At 35.8% G+C, this 13989-nt stretch overlaps 2 protein-coding genes across 2 annotated transcripts; one reads left to right on the top strand and one right to left on the bottom strand.

The window, feature by feature from the left end:
* Window positions 1-409: 409 nt before the first annotated feature.
* On the bottom strand, window positions 410-7904 carry LOC129455384 (solute carrier family 22 member 13). Its single transcript, XM_055220098.2, has 10 exons — window positions 6796-7904; window positions 6217-6320; window positions 5820-5974; window positions 5404-5572; window positions 3495-3609; window positions 2754-2857; window positions 2260-2471; window positions 1212-1320; window positions 792-992; window positions 410-673 (listed from the first exon to the last, which is right to left on the bottom strand). Exons 1-10 carry the CDS (start codon window positions 7132-7134, stop codon window positions 568-570), a joined length of 1614 nt encoding a protein of 537 aa, XP_055076073.2. The 5' UTR covers window positions 7135-7904; the 3' UTR covers window positions 410-567.
* Window positions 7905-9045: 1141 nt separating this feature from the next.
* psmb4 (proteasome 20S subunit beta 4) lies at window positions 9046-12335 on the top strand. The gene is made up of 7 exons (XM_055220096.2): window positions 9046-9218; window positions 9936-10142; window positions 10288-10434; window positions 10766-10847; window positions 11793-11909; window positions 12009-12097; window positions 12185-12335. Exons 1-7 carry the CDS (start codon window positions 9094-9096, stop codon window positions 12195-12197), a joined length of 780 nt encoding a protein of 259 aa, XP_055076071.2. The 5' UTR covers window positions 9046-9093; the 3' UTR covers window positions 12198-12335.
* The last annotated feature ends 1654 nt before the right edge of the window (window positions 12336-13989 follow it).

Raw genomic sequence — 13989 nt, 5'->3', positions numbered from 1 at the left:
GGTAATTTAAATGTGAAAACCTATACAAAAGGGCTGCTCGATTATGGGCAAAATCTTTAACATGATAACTCTGCGACTTTAAAAACATGCATTTATTCAACCTTTTTATTAAGTAAGTGTTGCAATAGGCTACACGTGTCCAAGCAGTGGTGCCTTCGAAGTGCCTTAGAAAGACATTTATCAGGTAAAATGGTATATGTAATGTGTATGCAACATGATAAAATATAAACTTTAAATGCATCAATGTAATGTCATGTGCATATGTCTTTATAATTGCTCAAACAAGATGTGGTTGGATGGATAGAAGTGATGGCTTTAGGTTGATTTTAGTTTCACTATTATTTACAGGTTTCAACTTTACATTGTAGGTTCTACTGCTAATAAGAGGTACATTTAGAGCCTACATCCAAAATTATTTTAACACGTTCAAATGTCTGTAAAAGTCACATAAAGTAGGAATGTTTTGTATCAAAACCTGAACAAATTACTTGGTAATGTAAAATGTCGAACGATTAAAAATATAAGGTTGCATAGTGTTTTAGTTTATGCATTTGTGATCATTTATGTCTATTTGGACTCATCTGCTAAACTTTGTAGTTCCTGGTCTTCCGTGCTGCCTGATGATTGGTCGGTTTTTACTGGAACTTGTCTATCATATTTCTGAGTAGAAAATCTAAAGGAAAAAAGTGAAACATCACCAAATGAAGAGAAATATCTAAATCTAAAGTATATTATAAAATAATAATAATTCTGTCATCGATTAAAATTTCTTTTGTGTTGTGATTGTTTACCTTTCGGCATCATGAATACTGTCTGGTAGTGGGCGATTGGCAGTCTCAGGTAATCCCAAGGCAAGCACTGCGGCAAGCAGAGGGGTGGAGCCAAATATTACCATGGGCACAACAGGTGCATGACGTCCAAGTAGGTTTATCAGGGGAGCTAAAACTCCACCAATACGCGCAAACATAGAAGCAACACCAAGACCTGTCTGCCTGTAGGAATGAAAGGTCATACTTTTACAGAGAATATCAGAAATGCTTTTTATTGTTATAAATGATTTTGCAAAGAGAGGATTTTGGGGTGGCAGTACTGCAGGGAAGAATGCAAACTTAGCCTTGGGCAATTTCATTGCATTGATATTTACTTACATTGTAGCCTGCGGTTTCATATTTAGCTTTGTTTATTTATATAGATAACATAAATGAAAGTACCTGAGAACAGTTGGGAAGAGTTCTGCAGAATAAATATAGATGATGGCAAAAGATGCCGTAATTCCAAATTTCCCCACCATGGCCAAAGCAGTCCGGATATGAAAACTGTCTGAAAGAAGGATAATGTTTTAAGAAAATGTGAATAAACTAAGAAATAAGTTAAAAATTGAATTTTTTTTATTGGTGTCTCTTGCAAAAAATAACCTGAGTAGTGCTCCCTCACGATTAGTTGCGATTATTGCAGAATAAAAGTCTTTGTTTACATAATATATGTGTGTGTACTGTGTATAATAATTATGTATATATAAATACACACACATACATGTATAATTTTAAGAAAAAAATGTATTTATATAATAAATATTTATTTATTATATTTAAAATTATATTTAAATGTAAACATGTATGTACACATGCAAATGTTTCTTAATTATATACATGCGTGTGTCTGTGTGCATTTACATAATTATTATACACAGTACACCCACATATATTATGTAAACAAAAACTTTTATTCTGGAAAATGATTAGTCGCAACTAATCGTGAGGCAGCACTAAACCTGAGTACTTCCTCTATGCTACCAGGTGTCCATCTCCACTATTTTTAAATTATTTATGTACATTAATATGAGATGTAGTGTTGTATTATGTCTTGCTGTTATTTTTTAGCATCTCACACTGCGAACATTCCTCAAACAGAGTGTCAAAATAAACAAAAATGTTTTCACAGCTGTGTGCATGGCATGAAATGCTCTTCAAAAAGTGAAAATCAGCATGCAGTGTTGACACAAATGCAGTCTGTGGGAGACCAAGTGAGACGAACTATTTAAAATCTTGCTGCGGTCAATTAAAAAACTAAAAATGACTTTTATTTGCTTGTTTTGTATAGTTGCTACTAGTCAGGTGTGAAATGTTGTGAGGCTGAAAGATTCTTAAAAATAATACTTTATATACTAATTAAGTCTGAAGTACTTTGTACTTTAATACAGAGCAGAAAGAAAGGAATAAAAGAAAAACTGAACCTAGTCGGTCACATTTGATCAGTCACCTGCAGGGATGGTGAGAGTGAGTAGACACGCTGCTCCGCCAACAGCAAGGAAAGCGCTTAATGGGATTCGTCGACTACAGGGCAAAAGGACCAACACTAGCGTCCTTGCAGGTATCTCCACTAATCCAAACATAAACTGAGTAAGGTAAAGGTCTACCCCTAGGTCAGACACACCCAGAGACAACCCATAATACACCAACACATTAACAAACCTGGAGAAACAAAGAGAGAAATTACAATTAGAGGCACCTAATGCATGTGTATTATATCTAAAGAAACTTCATATATTTTATCTGCATAAATATTTCTTGGGACCAAACCCATGTGTGCTTTGTTAACGCAATGCTCTACCATTGAGCTATAGGAACACCATTAGTTATAGTAGCATCATAGGAGTTCCATGCAACTCTAAGAGCTGAATTCTTGCATGTTGTTTACATTTGATTGTGTCTTCATAACAAAGCCATGGCTATGTGTAAAGACTTCAATCTCACCAGATATAGAAGAGAATGAGGGTTCTTTTCCTCATCTCTGGAGTTCGAAGCAGGTCAGCGGCAGTATACCGAGTCCGTCCGGGTGGGACCTCATATTGTTCCACCTGTGCTAGCAGAAATATAAATGAAACTGATCATCTAATTTTATACCAAGGGCCTGTTGAATGCTGTATTCTTATTGGCTAAAAAATGTTCCATGGGTGTTGATTATTTTTCTGTAAACTGCACGCCTAACCTTTCAAATGTGTTAAAAATGGGTACCAGAGCAATTTTTGTGGTAACTGTGATATAATAGGAATAATTGACTCCGATCCTTTGAATTATTTAAAAATAATGCACATCCGCAGTGTAATGGCACTTCACACATTACCACCTTGGATGTGCATTATTTTCTTATAATTCAACGGCCCTATAATGAAACACCCTTAAACAAGAAATGTCCAATTACATCACCAAACACTAAAATTACAATGGCAGAGACCTTGGGCAATGAACTCATTGAACTGATGATAAAAAAAGTCGTTTCCTCGTTGCCCTGGTGATTTAACAGCAAGTCTGCTTCACTTCATGCCTTATAGAGGCTACTACACAAAGGCCCCTTGGTAGACTGGTTGCTTAGGGTGGGTGATGGCTGTTGTTATGGTGATGATAACAGAGCTTATGGGATTTAAAGTTTGTGCCAGAGCCGTGACCAAAAATAGGGGGATGGAAAGAGAGAGGAGAGCGCACGAGTATGTTTACCTGAACAGTGGGAGGTAAAGTGCGACCATTAACTGTGGCTGCCTTACGCAGCAGAACAACTGCCTCCTCTTTTCTGTTATTCACCAACAGCCAACGGGCTGAATGTGGAATAACCCTGTGAAAGAGGGGAGGAGAGATTTATGATGTCACAGTGATAAAGGGAAAGGAAGTGATATACACAGAGGATGTGATCAAGAATCTTAAGTACTTTTGTTTACTTTTAAAAGTCACAGTTAAAGTGAGTTGTAAAGCAAAATACATTTAAGACAAGATTTTTATGTTTACCACAAGTGAGGAATTTTCAAATCAACATATATTTTATATTACTGTAACTTAACAAACTAAGTTAAACAATTTCAACTTGCTTTTATAAGTTATGTCAACTTATCACAAGTCAAAACTTAAAATATTAGGTTGAATTGACTTACAAAATCAAGTTTTTAACAGTGTACTACAAGTGATTAATAGTATTACATATACACTCACCTAAAGGATTATTAGGAACACCATACTAATATTGTGTTCGACCCCCTTTCGCCTTCAGAATTGCCTTAATTCTACGTGGCATTGATTCAACAAGGTGCTGAAAGCATTCTTTAGAAATGTTGGCCCATATTGATAGAATAGCATCTTGCAGTTGGTGGAGATTTGTGGGATGCACATCGAGGACACAAAGCTCCCGTTTCACCACATCCCAAAGATGCTCTATTGGGTTGAGATCTGGTGACTGTGGGGCCCATTTTAGTACAGTGAACTCATTGTCATGTTCAAGAAATCAATTTGAAATGATTCGAGCTTTGTGACATGGTGCATTATCCTGCCGGAAGTAGCCATCAGAGGATGGGTACATGGTGGTCATTAAGGGATGGACATGGTCAGAAACAATGCTCAGATAGGCCGTGGCATTTAAACGATGCCCAATTGGCACTAAGGGGCCTAAAGTGTGCCAAGAAAACATCCCCCACACCAAAACACTATCGCATTAATGAGAAATTAAACAGGTGTTCCTAATAATCCTTTAGGTGAGTGTATAATATAATGTTTATTTATTGTTAATGCCTTATTATATACAGCAGACGCCAAAGGTTATGTCTGGGGAGTGGGTGGTTTTGTACAGAATTCACTTTTAATGCCCATTCGGGTATACACAACCTTTCAGGAATTTATTGGACAAAATAATTAGGCAAAATGGCAAACCACAGCATAATATGGAATCTGGGGTTTATTTGAACCTACAACAAAATGCAAAGAAAAACAGAAAGCTCCCAGGTAATAAAGCATGCATTGACTACAATTTTATATCTGTTAAAAATATTATTTTTTTGAGGTAATATTTTCTAGCCATTGTCCTGGGTAATGTTTGTATAAATGTGTGGTGTGCAATTTTTTTGCCCAGCCTTCTTAAATCTGATCTTCAGTTTATACTCCGAACATACCAATGCAACATTGAATATTTAATAAAATATTTGAATAAAAGCAAAGCTGTAAATTGTTTAAAGTTGTACATCACTTTTGGCCAAAATATTTGTTTGTATTTGTAAAAATTAGTATCAGAATTAGAGATTTATAAAAATAAAACATTATAAATATTAAACAATTTAAATGAAACTAAATGTTTTTTCGCTATTTAATAAACAAATATATAAAAAAGTTGCAATTCAAATAGCAAATACAAACGTTAATTTCTCAGAGGTGTTTTAATATTGTATAAAATATATATATATATATATATATATATATATATATATATATATATATATATATATATATATATATATATATATAAACTATTGGATTACTAAAATACATTTTTGCAATATCTACCTTGTTATTTTTTCCGTCTGAATTCGAACATGATGAAATCAGGTTATTTGTAACTTATGTACAACAAAGGCATCTGTGGTCTCACCAGATATAGAAAATGAAGAGAAAGCCTGGTGCGGATATTGCAAGCTGTAGTTTTCTCCAGTCTCTGATGAAGTAAGCCACACCCGCCAGCAACATGTAGCCAAAACCAAAGAAATAGTCAGTGAAGATACCAGCCAGCATCCGTCTCTGTGTACAGGTCCATTCTGTGCCTAAAGGGGAGAGGGATGAGCGGGAAGCGGAGGTTAGGTGCTTGGGGCTGGATGGGATTGGGGTTTAAAAGCAGCATTACAGGCAAAGGAGATATGAGAGTTCCAGCTTCAGCCACGAGCAGATTTGAACATAAATCGTATACAATCTTAAACACCTGGGAAGCCATTACTGGTGCCATGCTATACCAGATGTGCTACAGAAACACTAGAGAGTTCATCTAAGTAACCACAGTACTCCAAGGCTCACCGAGCACAAATGCATTGATTATCACCCCCGAGACTGTCGTTCCTATCATGAAGCGCAGGATAACGTAAACAGGAAAGTTTGGAGCAAAGGCAGCAGCCACACCAAACACTGTCTGAAGTGCTAAAGATAAAAGCAGGGCAAACCTCCTCCCATACCTTACAGAGAAAAAGAAAGAGAGAGAGAGGATTTATGAGAATATAACTAATATATCTAGAAAAGAATGCATTGGACAATAAAACTTAAATAAATAAAAATATGTCTTGTAGGCTTTGAACACATGAAAAGTTAAATGGAAAAAATGACAAAGACAGGGAGAAAGCTACAACCAGAGCATGACCTTTAGATAAAGAACACATGTGCAGTGTGTGGATAAATATGTGCATGTTAGTCTATATACCTGTCTGCCATAGCTCCAAACACAACAGCTCCCACAAGCAGACCCAGCATATATATGGAGGATCCCAGACTATTTAGACCTGCCTTGTCACATACCAGATCCCACTGCAAATGAACGCACAAAAAGTTTCTAAAGAATTCATTGACGATAACAAAATTCACCAATAATTTATACAGTTAGTATTGCTAATGTGCATGTATTCTACAAAAAAAAAACACTAAAATATACCATGTATTCTACATACTTTAATAAATTGTTTATATTTATGTCTATGCTGTCTTTACTACTGTGTATTTACTGTAAAACTGCTTTGCAACAATTCAAAAGTGCTATACAAATAAAATAATTTAACTAAATACAATCAGTGAGGTTTATATGAAATACAAAGAAAAGTATAATAATGATGTAAAGATATATAAATAAATAAATAAATAATATGAAACTAAATTACATTTTACAAGAGCTGCAACAAAGTTGCAAACATTAAAATGTTACTCTGAAGAATGTTCTTCATGGCAAAGATCTGTATCATGTACATGTTGAATTAGTAATGAATAATGGATCATCTATCAATATTACCTCTGTGACAATCGTGCTCTCGAATACCTCGTGGCTGTACACCCATCCTGTTTCACAACTTGAGTATACACTCTGATTTTCTGCTAAAAATACTGTGCATGAGTCCGCATAGCCAGATAAGAGGGAGATGCTCAAGTTTATGTGTGAAAGATTGCCGCCGGTAACGGACCGATCCTCGAGACGTGAACCCTGACAATAGTGGGGTGGCGTGGCGCCTGTAAAGACGCTCGCCATCATGTGAAACCCCAGAAATATTTGCGGTAAACAAATCCATAAATACAAAAGCTTCTGGTACCTCCCGAAGCCGTCTATCGTGGCCAACAGCTGATCGAAATTCATTCTTGACTTTCCAATAAAAATAAATAAATCCCAAAGGAAATGAGCGTTATCCCATATGAATACAGAATTAGATTTGTACAGTGAAAATCAACACGAGAATCTGGCTTTCCAAAAGCACCAGTTTAAGATAAAAATCTTCTGTAAGAATTCTGTTTAAAAACATGTTCGCAAATGTCTATGCAGAATGATTAATAGCTAGAGATCAATAACACATTCGCAGTTAGCAGTTAACGTTAGTGCCATTCTATGTTGTTTTGACTGTCAAAACTTTGTCGCAAATGTATAAATGTCAGTAACAATTAAATTAACTTCTATGGAAACGCTCGAAATACTGCCCTCTACGCAAAGAAAACTAAATGGTTAAAAAACAGTGGTAATACCAAGAATTTTGCTATTAAAAGGTAAAAGCCTACTGAAAAGTCTCCCTTCTTACGAGTGAGTTGCTTGACTGTATAACACCGCGCGCTCGCACACGCTCGTCGTTACAAAACCAATGAGATGGGCGTGCGCAACACCACCAAATCAGAACTGGTGGATTTCTTTCACTCGTGTAGTCAGCAATCATGACGAATTTGCTTACTTTTAAGTTAGCAGTAAAATTGTTGATTTGTTTGAAAAAACATATTCAACTACGTTACACCTGTGGAAAATAACTAGTCTAAATAGCACGCGCATATAAGGCTGTGGATCAAATCTTCGTGTAAAATAGTCCCACAACTCCGCTATTACACGGAAAAACAACCTCCGGCTGAAAACTAGAAATGAGATACAAACACGAATCAAGTCACGCAAAAAAAGTTTTAATTTAAAACTGTTATATAGAATTTTTTAAATTGAAACAAATGATTGAAATTATATAACAGTCATAACAAGAATGTTTCAACAGGATATACCTCACAGATTTTTAGATAGAATAGCAGATAATAGAAAAGAAAGGGAAAAAAGTTAGAAGAAAAAATAAGTAATATATACATAGGCTTAAATATACCAAAATAAGTTAATAAATAAAAAAATAAAAATAAAAAAAGAGTATACATGTAAACATTTTTTAAAGTATATACCTAACGGGGACATTACACTATAAAAAAATTCTCCATAAAGGTTAACAGAATGTCATTATTTTTTGAGAGCAAAAGATTGTACCCCATCTGTTCTTTTTGCCTTTAATTAATTTCAATGACTTCTTTAGTGATTCCATCTCGAGTAAGAATAAATTACATTTAGGTATGCCTTTTGCAAATTTCTAGAAATATATAACAGGCTTTTGTGGACTAAACGTAACTTCCGGTAGAAATAAATGACATAATATAATATTTTCACTGAGATGAATGTATACAAAGTTAGCTAGGTCCTTGAATTGTTGCCTTTGGTTCAGGCGTAACCATGACAACGCGCGTGCCTCTGATGAAACCCTCTTGATTGATAAACAAAAGTATACTACAGTATTTTTCATGTGGGTTCACCTAGCTGATATTAAACTTAATTTCGCATTTTTGTTGTAGGCCTAGATGCAATATTGTTCATGAAATCACAGATTGGGCATAAGATTTTCGGGTCACTGGTCAAGCTTGATAAAAAGGCAAAGCCTAACTTTGTGGGTTTCTGTAATTGTAATGCATTTAGTGTTCAGTCAGAAATATCACACATCCCTTAACTTACATCTTGTATCAGTTGGTAGGTAACTTACCGTAACATTCATGCATGTATGTTTTTTTTTAACAAATCAAATGAGTTGCTACTCCCTTCACATTTTGTCCCAAAAAGAGATCAATATAAATTCGACTATGTGAATTTATAAAAACTTGATGCATCTAACAGTTGCAAGTAAGGTATATATGAACACTCAACACACCGTACTACGGACCTCAGAAACACAGAAAAAAACAGAACACAACTCCCACAATACCTTGCGTGAAGCGCATAGCAGCGCGAGTGTCGTCACTTCCGTCAATCGTGAACATGGAGTCGAACGGATTGAAGATGAATTTTTGGGAGAATGGACCGAGCCCTGGTCAGTTTTATTCATTCCCAGGTAGCAGCAGCAGTAGTACGGCACCCGGATGTGGACCCATTAAACACACACTGTAAGTTCGGTCTGGTTTGTGATCGATGTAATTATTAGCCGCTCAGTTTACAGTTTCGATTTCCCTGTGCTGTGCTGCATCATCATGGACGAATGTTGCTGTTTACCCCGGCAAATCGTTTTAAAACATCTTTCACGTATTCTGAATTAGTTTTATGCTGTTATGACTTTAATTTATACTCGGTTCTTTTGATCTTGTAAGAAAACACACGTTTAGTGGTAAGTGATAGGCTAGCCTATTAGCAATAATGCTAATGAATAGGCAAATATCAGAATCCATTTAAAACATGTAGTGATTTTTTTGTGTGTAATAAATTGTACACAGACAAACAGTCATGAATAGAAATACTGCGTATATGCTAATAATACTGGGCAGGTTAAACATGTGGCACATTAAAATATTGGCTAATTAGGCGGAGAAATATGCACAGCTACAGCTCAGATGAAAACATACTGTAGTACTTTATTATTTACTTTAGTATACTATGGTAACATTTCTAGATACTAAACTTTACTACGGTATTTACTACAGTTGATCAATTTACTATAATTAATACTACAGAATAATACTAGTACACTCTAACAAAGTGTAGTACTATAATATACTACAGTATACTGTAGTAAATACTCAAATAGTAGTTTTTCATGTGTACTACTACCTATTAATATATGTTTGCAAATACACTTGTTGATTAATGTAAATCTGTCATGTTTTTAGCAATCCCATGGTAACGGGCACATCAGTGCTTGGTGTGAAGTTTATTGGTGGTGTAATCATTGCCGCTGACATGCTTGGCTCTTATGGTTCCCTGGCACGTTTCCGCAACATCTCCCGTTTGATGAAAGTCAACAACAACACCATACTAGGAGCCTCAGGAGACTATGCTGACTACCAGTACCTTAAACAGATTATTGAGCAGATGGTGTAAGTATGCATTCATTTATGATTTGGTTATATTCTTTAACTCTTTGACTATATGTAAGGGCTTGTATCAGTTGTAAGGTTTAAAATTAAGAGTTAACTTTAACATACTTTCAGAAGATGAGCTTTATAATCTATGTTTGTTTAGGATTGATGAAGAGCTTCTTGGAGATGGACACACTTACACTCCCAAAGCAATCCACTCTTGGCTCACACGAGTCATGTACAACCGTCGCAGTAAGATGAACCCGTTGTGGAACACAGTGGTCATTGGTGGATTTAACAACGGCGAGGGGTGAGACAACTTCTTGCCAAGTGTACTTCTTTAGGGTTAGAATACAAGTCAACATAGAATTACTTTCAAACACAGATTTGTGATCCATAATGTTTTCACATTGAAACGGATATTCAATGTATATAAAAAATTGTTGGGAATTAAATGGATCATAAAAGGTGTCCATTAGTGGTAAAAAAAAAACACAGAGGTTGTGCATCCTTATGATTTTTGCACTGTAAGAAACAAGCATACAAGTTATGTTCCATTTTAATTTTACATTGACTTTAATTAAGTTGCCTTCGCTAAACAAGAGAATGAGATTTTTGCTGTCCATGTTGTTTGCCTACAGTTTTCTCGGTTATGTGGACAAGTTAGGAGTTGCCTATGAAGCCCCATCAATAGCAACAGGATTTGGTGCCTACTTGGCTCAGGTAAAATGAATGATTTTAATTACAATAAAGGACAAGTTCGGTATTTTGCACTTGGAGCCCTGTTTTCGGATTGTTATGACTGAAATTTTGACATATGCGGCTGCCCCGAGAATTTTTGGGTGTTTGTGTTTCACCTCCCACCTCTACAATAGGTTTAAAGGTGCACTGGAACAATCCTTTCTAAAATGCATTAAACTTCCGTTTACAAAGACCTGAACCTCACCAAGTGGTCGGGGTGTTCACTGACATGCCCACACAAAAATCGCCGCAAAAGACGCTTTCCAACAGCTGTTTTAGCATTTGTTGTTAACTTGTGGAGCTATTTTTCCAAACGCCTCACACCCGTATATTCTTCCACCGAGAGCTTGAATAATAGACACTCCAGCCCAGGTGGTGGCGCTAATCCGCCTTTGCCAATTGCAAGAATACAAACAAAGTTCCCGGCGCGGAGTAATACCATACCTCACAGCACATCTAATACAAGTCAATGGAGTTGGCAAAAACTATGATAAAATCTGTTGGAATGTGTATTTTGCAGCGATTTTTTTTTGTGTGTGAGCATATCAGTGAACACCCCTGACCACTCGGCGAGTTTCATGTCTTTGTAAACGAAAGTTTAATGCATTTTATGAAGGATTGTTCCAGTACACCTCTAAACCCATTGTAGAGGTGGGAGGTGAAACACAAACACCCGAAAATTCTCGGGCCAGCCGCATATGTCGAAATTTCAGTCAAAACTGTTCTATTTCATCACAAACAATCCGAAAACAGGGCTTTAAGTGTAAAATACCAAACTTGTCCTTTAAACTATGATTTATGTTGACATCAAATAATACATTGCTGTTAAATATAGCTTAAAACATACCGGTAAACAGCAACCACATTTATGTAATGTCTATACGTAGGCTATATAATGATGTTGGAACTTGTTTGTGTTTGGCTCAGCCTTTGATGAGGGAGGTATTGGAGAACAAGGCAGAAATTACTAAGGATGAGGCGCGATCACTGATAGAGCGATGCCTTAAAGTTCTGTACTACCGGGATGCTCGTTCTTACAACAGGGTAACAAGATTTGTTCTTTTTTTAATACAACACTAAATAAAATTATTTGGATATTTTGAATAACCTAAAATTTTAAAATTTTCACGGATCCTCCCATAGCATGAGATTGCCATTGTGACAGCTGAAGGCGTTGAGATTATCGGACCACTGTCATCAGAAACAAACTGGGACATTGCTCACCTGATTAGGTAGGCTGAACGTATGATGAAGATAAATAAATTATTGCATTTATTAAGTCATTTTATTGACCAGCTAATATTCTATTTTTATTGCAGTGGTTTTGAATGAGCCATTGAGTCTGCTGACCTTGTTTTGCCATCATCTACACACATGCTCTTAGCACCACCAGATCATTATAATATTGTCATAACTACAGTTTGATTTGTTTTTCTCTCTTGTTATACATAAATAAATTTCATAAAGTTGTTTGGTGTGTCCTATTTGTACTATAAAACATTTGTACCCTTTACTGGGAAGTAAAGTTGAAAAACATTCATATTTCGACCAAAATGTAACTTTGAACATTTTGTTAAAGGGGACATATCATGAAAATCTGACTTTTCCCATGTGATATAATTGGGTCCCCAGTGCTTGTATCAACCTAGATGTGATAAAGAACAACCCAGTAACTTAGTTTTAGTAAACCATTCTCTGCAAACATGTGAAAAAATAGGTCATTGAAATAATAACGCCCCTTAATCTGCACTTTCCAACCATTGCACTGCCATTTAGTGCAGAGATCAGCCCATTTGCTTTTTAAAGGACACACCCAAAAACAGCACATTTTCGCTCACACCTACAAATTGGCAATTTTAACATGTTAATGAATAAATTATCTATATGGTATTTTAAGCTAAAACCTCACATACGTACTCTGGGGACAACAAATATTTATTTTACATTTTAAAGAAAGTCTTGTGAAATGTCCCCTTTAGAGTAGAGACTCTGTTTTGCTCCCAGATTTTATATTGGATATCAAATGATGCAACAATACAGTACCAAAAAGATGTCTTTTAGTTTTAGAATATAAGGTGCTATCATCCCCCAGCATATAGTTATAATTTGTTTACCTTTTACAAAGTGAAATTGCATCAATATACCAAAAATATAATAAGCATTTTCCTTAAAGTTAATTCTATTTATACCACGGGTCTGCTGAATGCTGTATTCTGATTGGTTGAGAAATGTTCTGTAGGTATGCGACTATGCGTTAATTTCTGATAACCGCACACCTAACTTGTATAATGTCTTAAAAATTGGCACCAGAGCAATGTTTGTGGTATAAGAGGAATGATTGACTCCGGTCCTTTGAATTATAAGAAAATAATGCACACCCGCAGTATAACAGTACTCTGCTTCGTGTCTTGCCACATTGTACTTGGGTGTGCATTATTTTCTTATAATTCAATGGCCCGTCACCAAGTATTCCTTACTTATTTTACTCTTTACTGTAGGATTGTATGGTTACATGAACTATGCATCAATGCTGTTAAGCCAGAACCACTGTTTCAAAATATGAAATTATGTCTGGTCTTAGCTGACTTGTTTATAAGAATTACAGGTCAGTGTACTTAACGGTCAGCGGATTTCCTTTAAAAATTAAAAAACAAAATAGGGAATCCAGTTGTTTCCTGACTGTCATTTAGAAATAGGAGAACAGGAAAACCGGAAAACAACGTGTTGGAAGGGTAAAACAAACTACTTAAAGCAGCATGATTTAAGCAATCTAAAAAAGAGTTCCAACATAAGTAACACATACAACCAATAGATTAAATACGGGGTGCACGATTTTTGAAAAACGCTTTGGAAAAGGGAATCGGGCCTAGTACCAAAACACACTTGTAGCCAATCAGCAGTAAGGGGCGTGTCTACTTACTGACATCGTTGCCTGGGTTGCGTATGTGTGGGGCGAGTCTATCAAAAGAAGCTCCAGATTCTATTGGGGGTAGGGGCGTGTTTGTTTAGGCGATTTTAAATATCAACATTGGCTTTCAGAGGTGCACCCCACCTTTAATAGATTTTAAATATGTGTACACATTTTTAACCAATGCTTTACTGTCAGTTATGCGGTAGTCAATCC

This window comes from Misgurnus anguillicaudatus, chromosome 20 (assembly GCF_027580225.2).
Source record: "Misgurnus anguillicaudatus chromosome 20, ASM2758022v2, whole genome shotgun sequence".
NCBI classification, from domain to species: domain Eukaryota; kingdom Metazoa; phylum Chordata; class Actinopteri; order Cypriniformes; family Cobitidae; genus Misgurnus; species Misgurnus anguillicaudatus.
The sequence above is the reverse complement of the archived record's forward strand: the minus strand, read 5'-3'. Positions and strand labels throughout refer to the sequence as shown.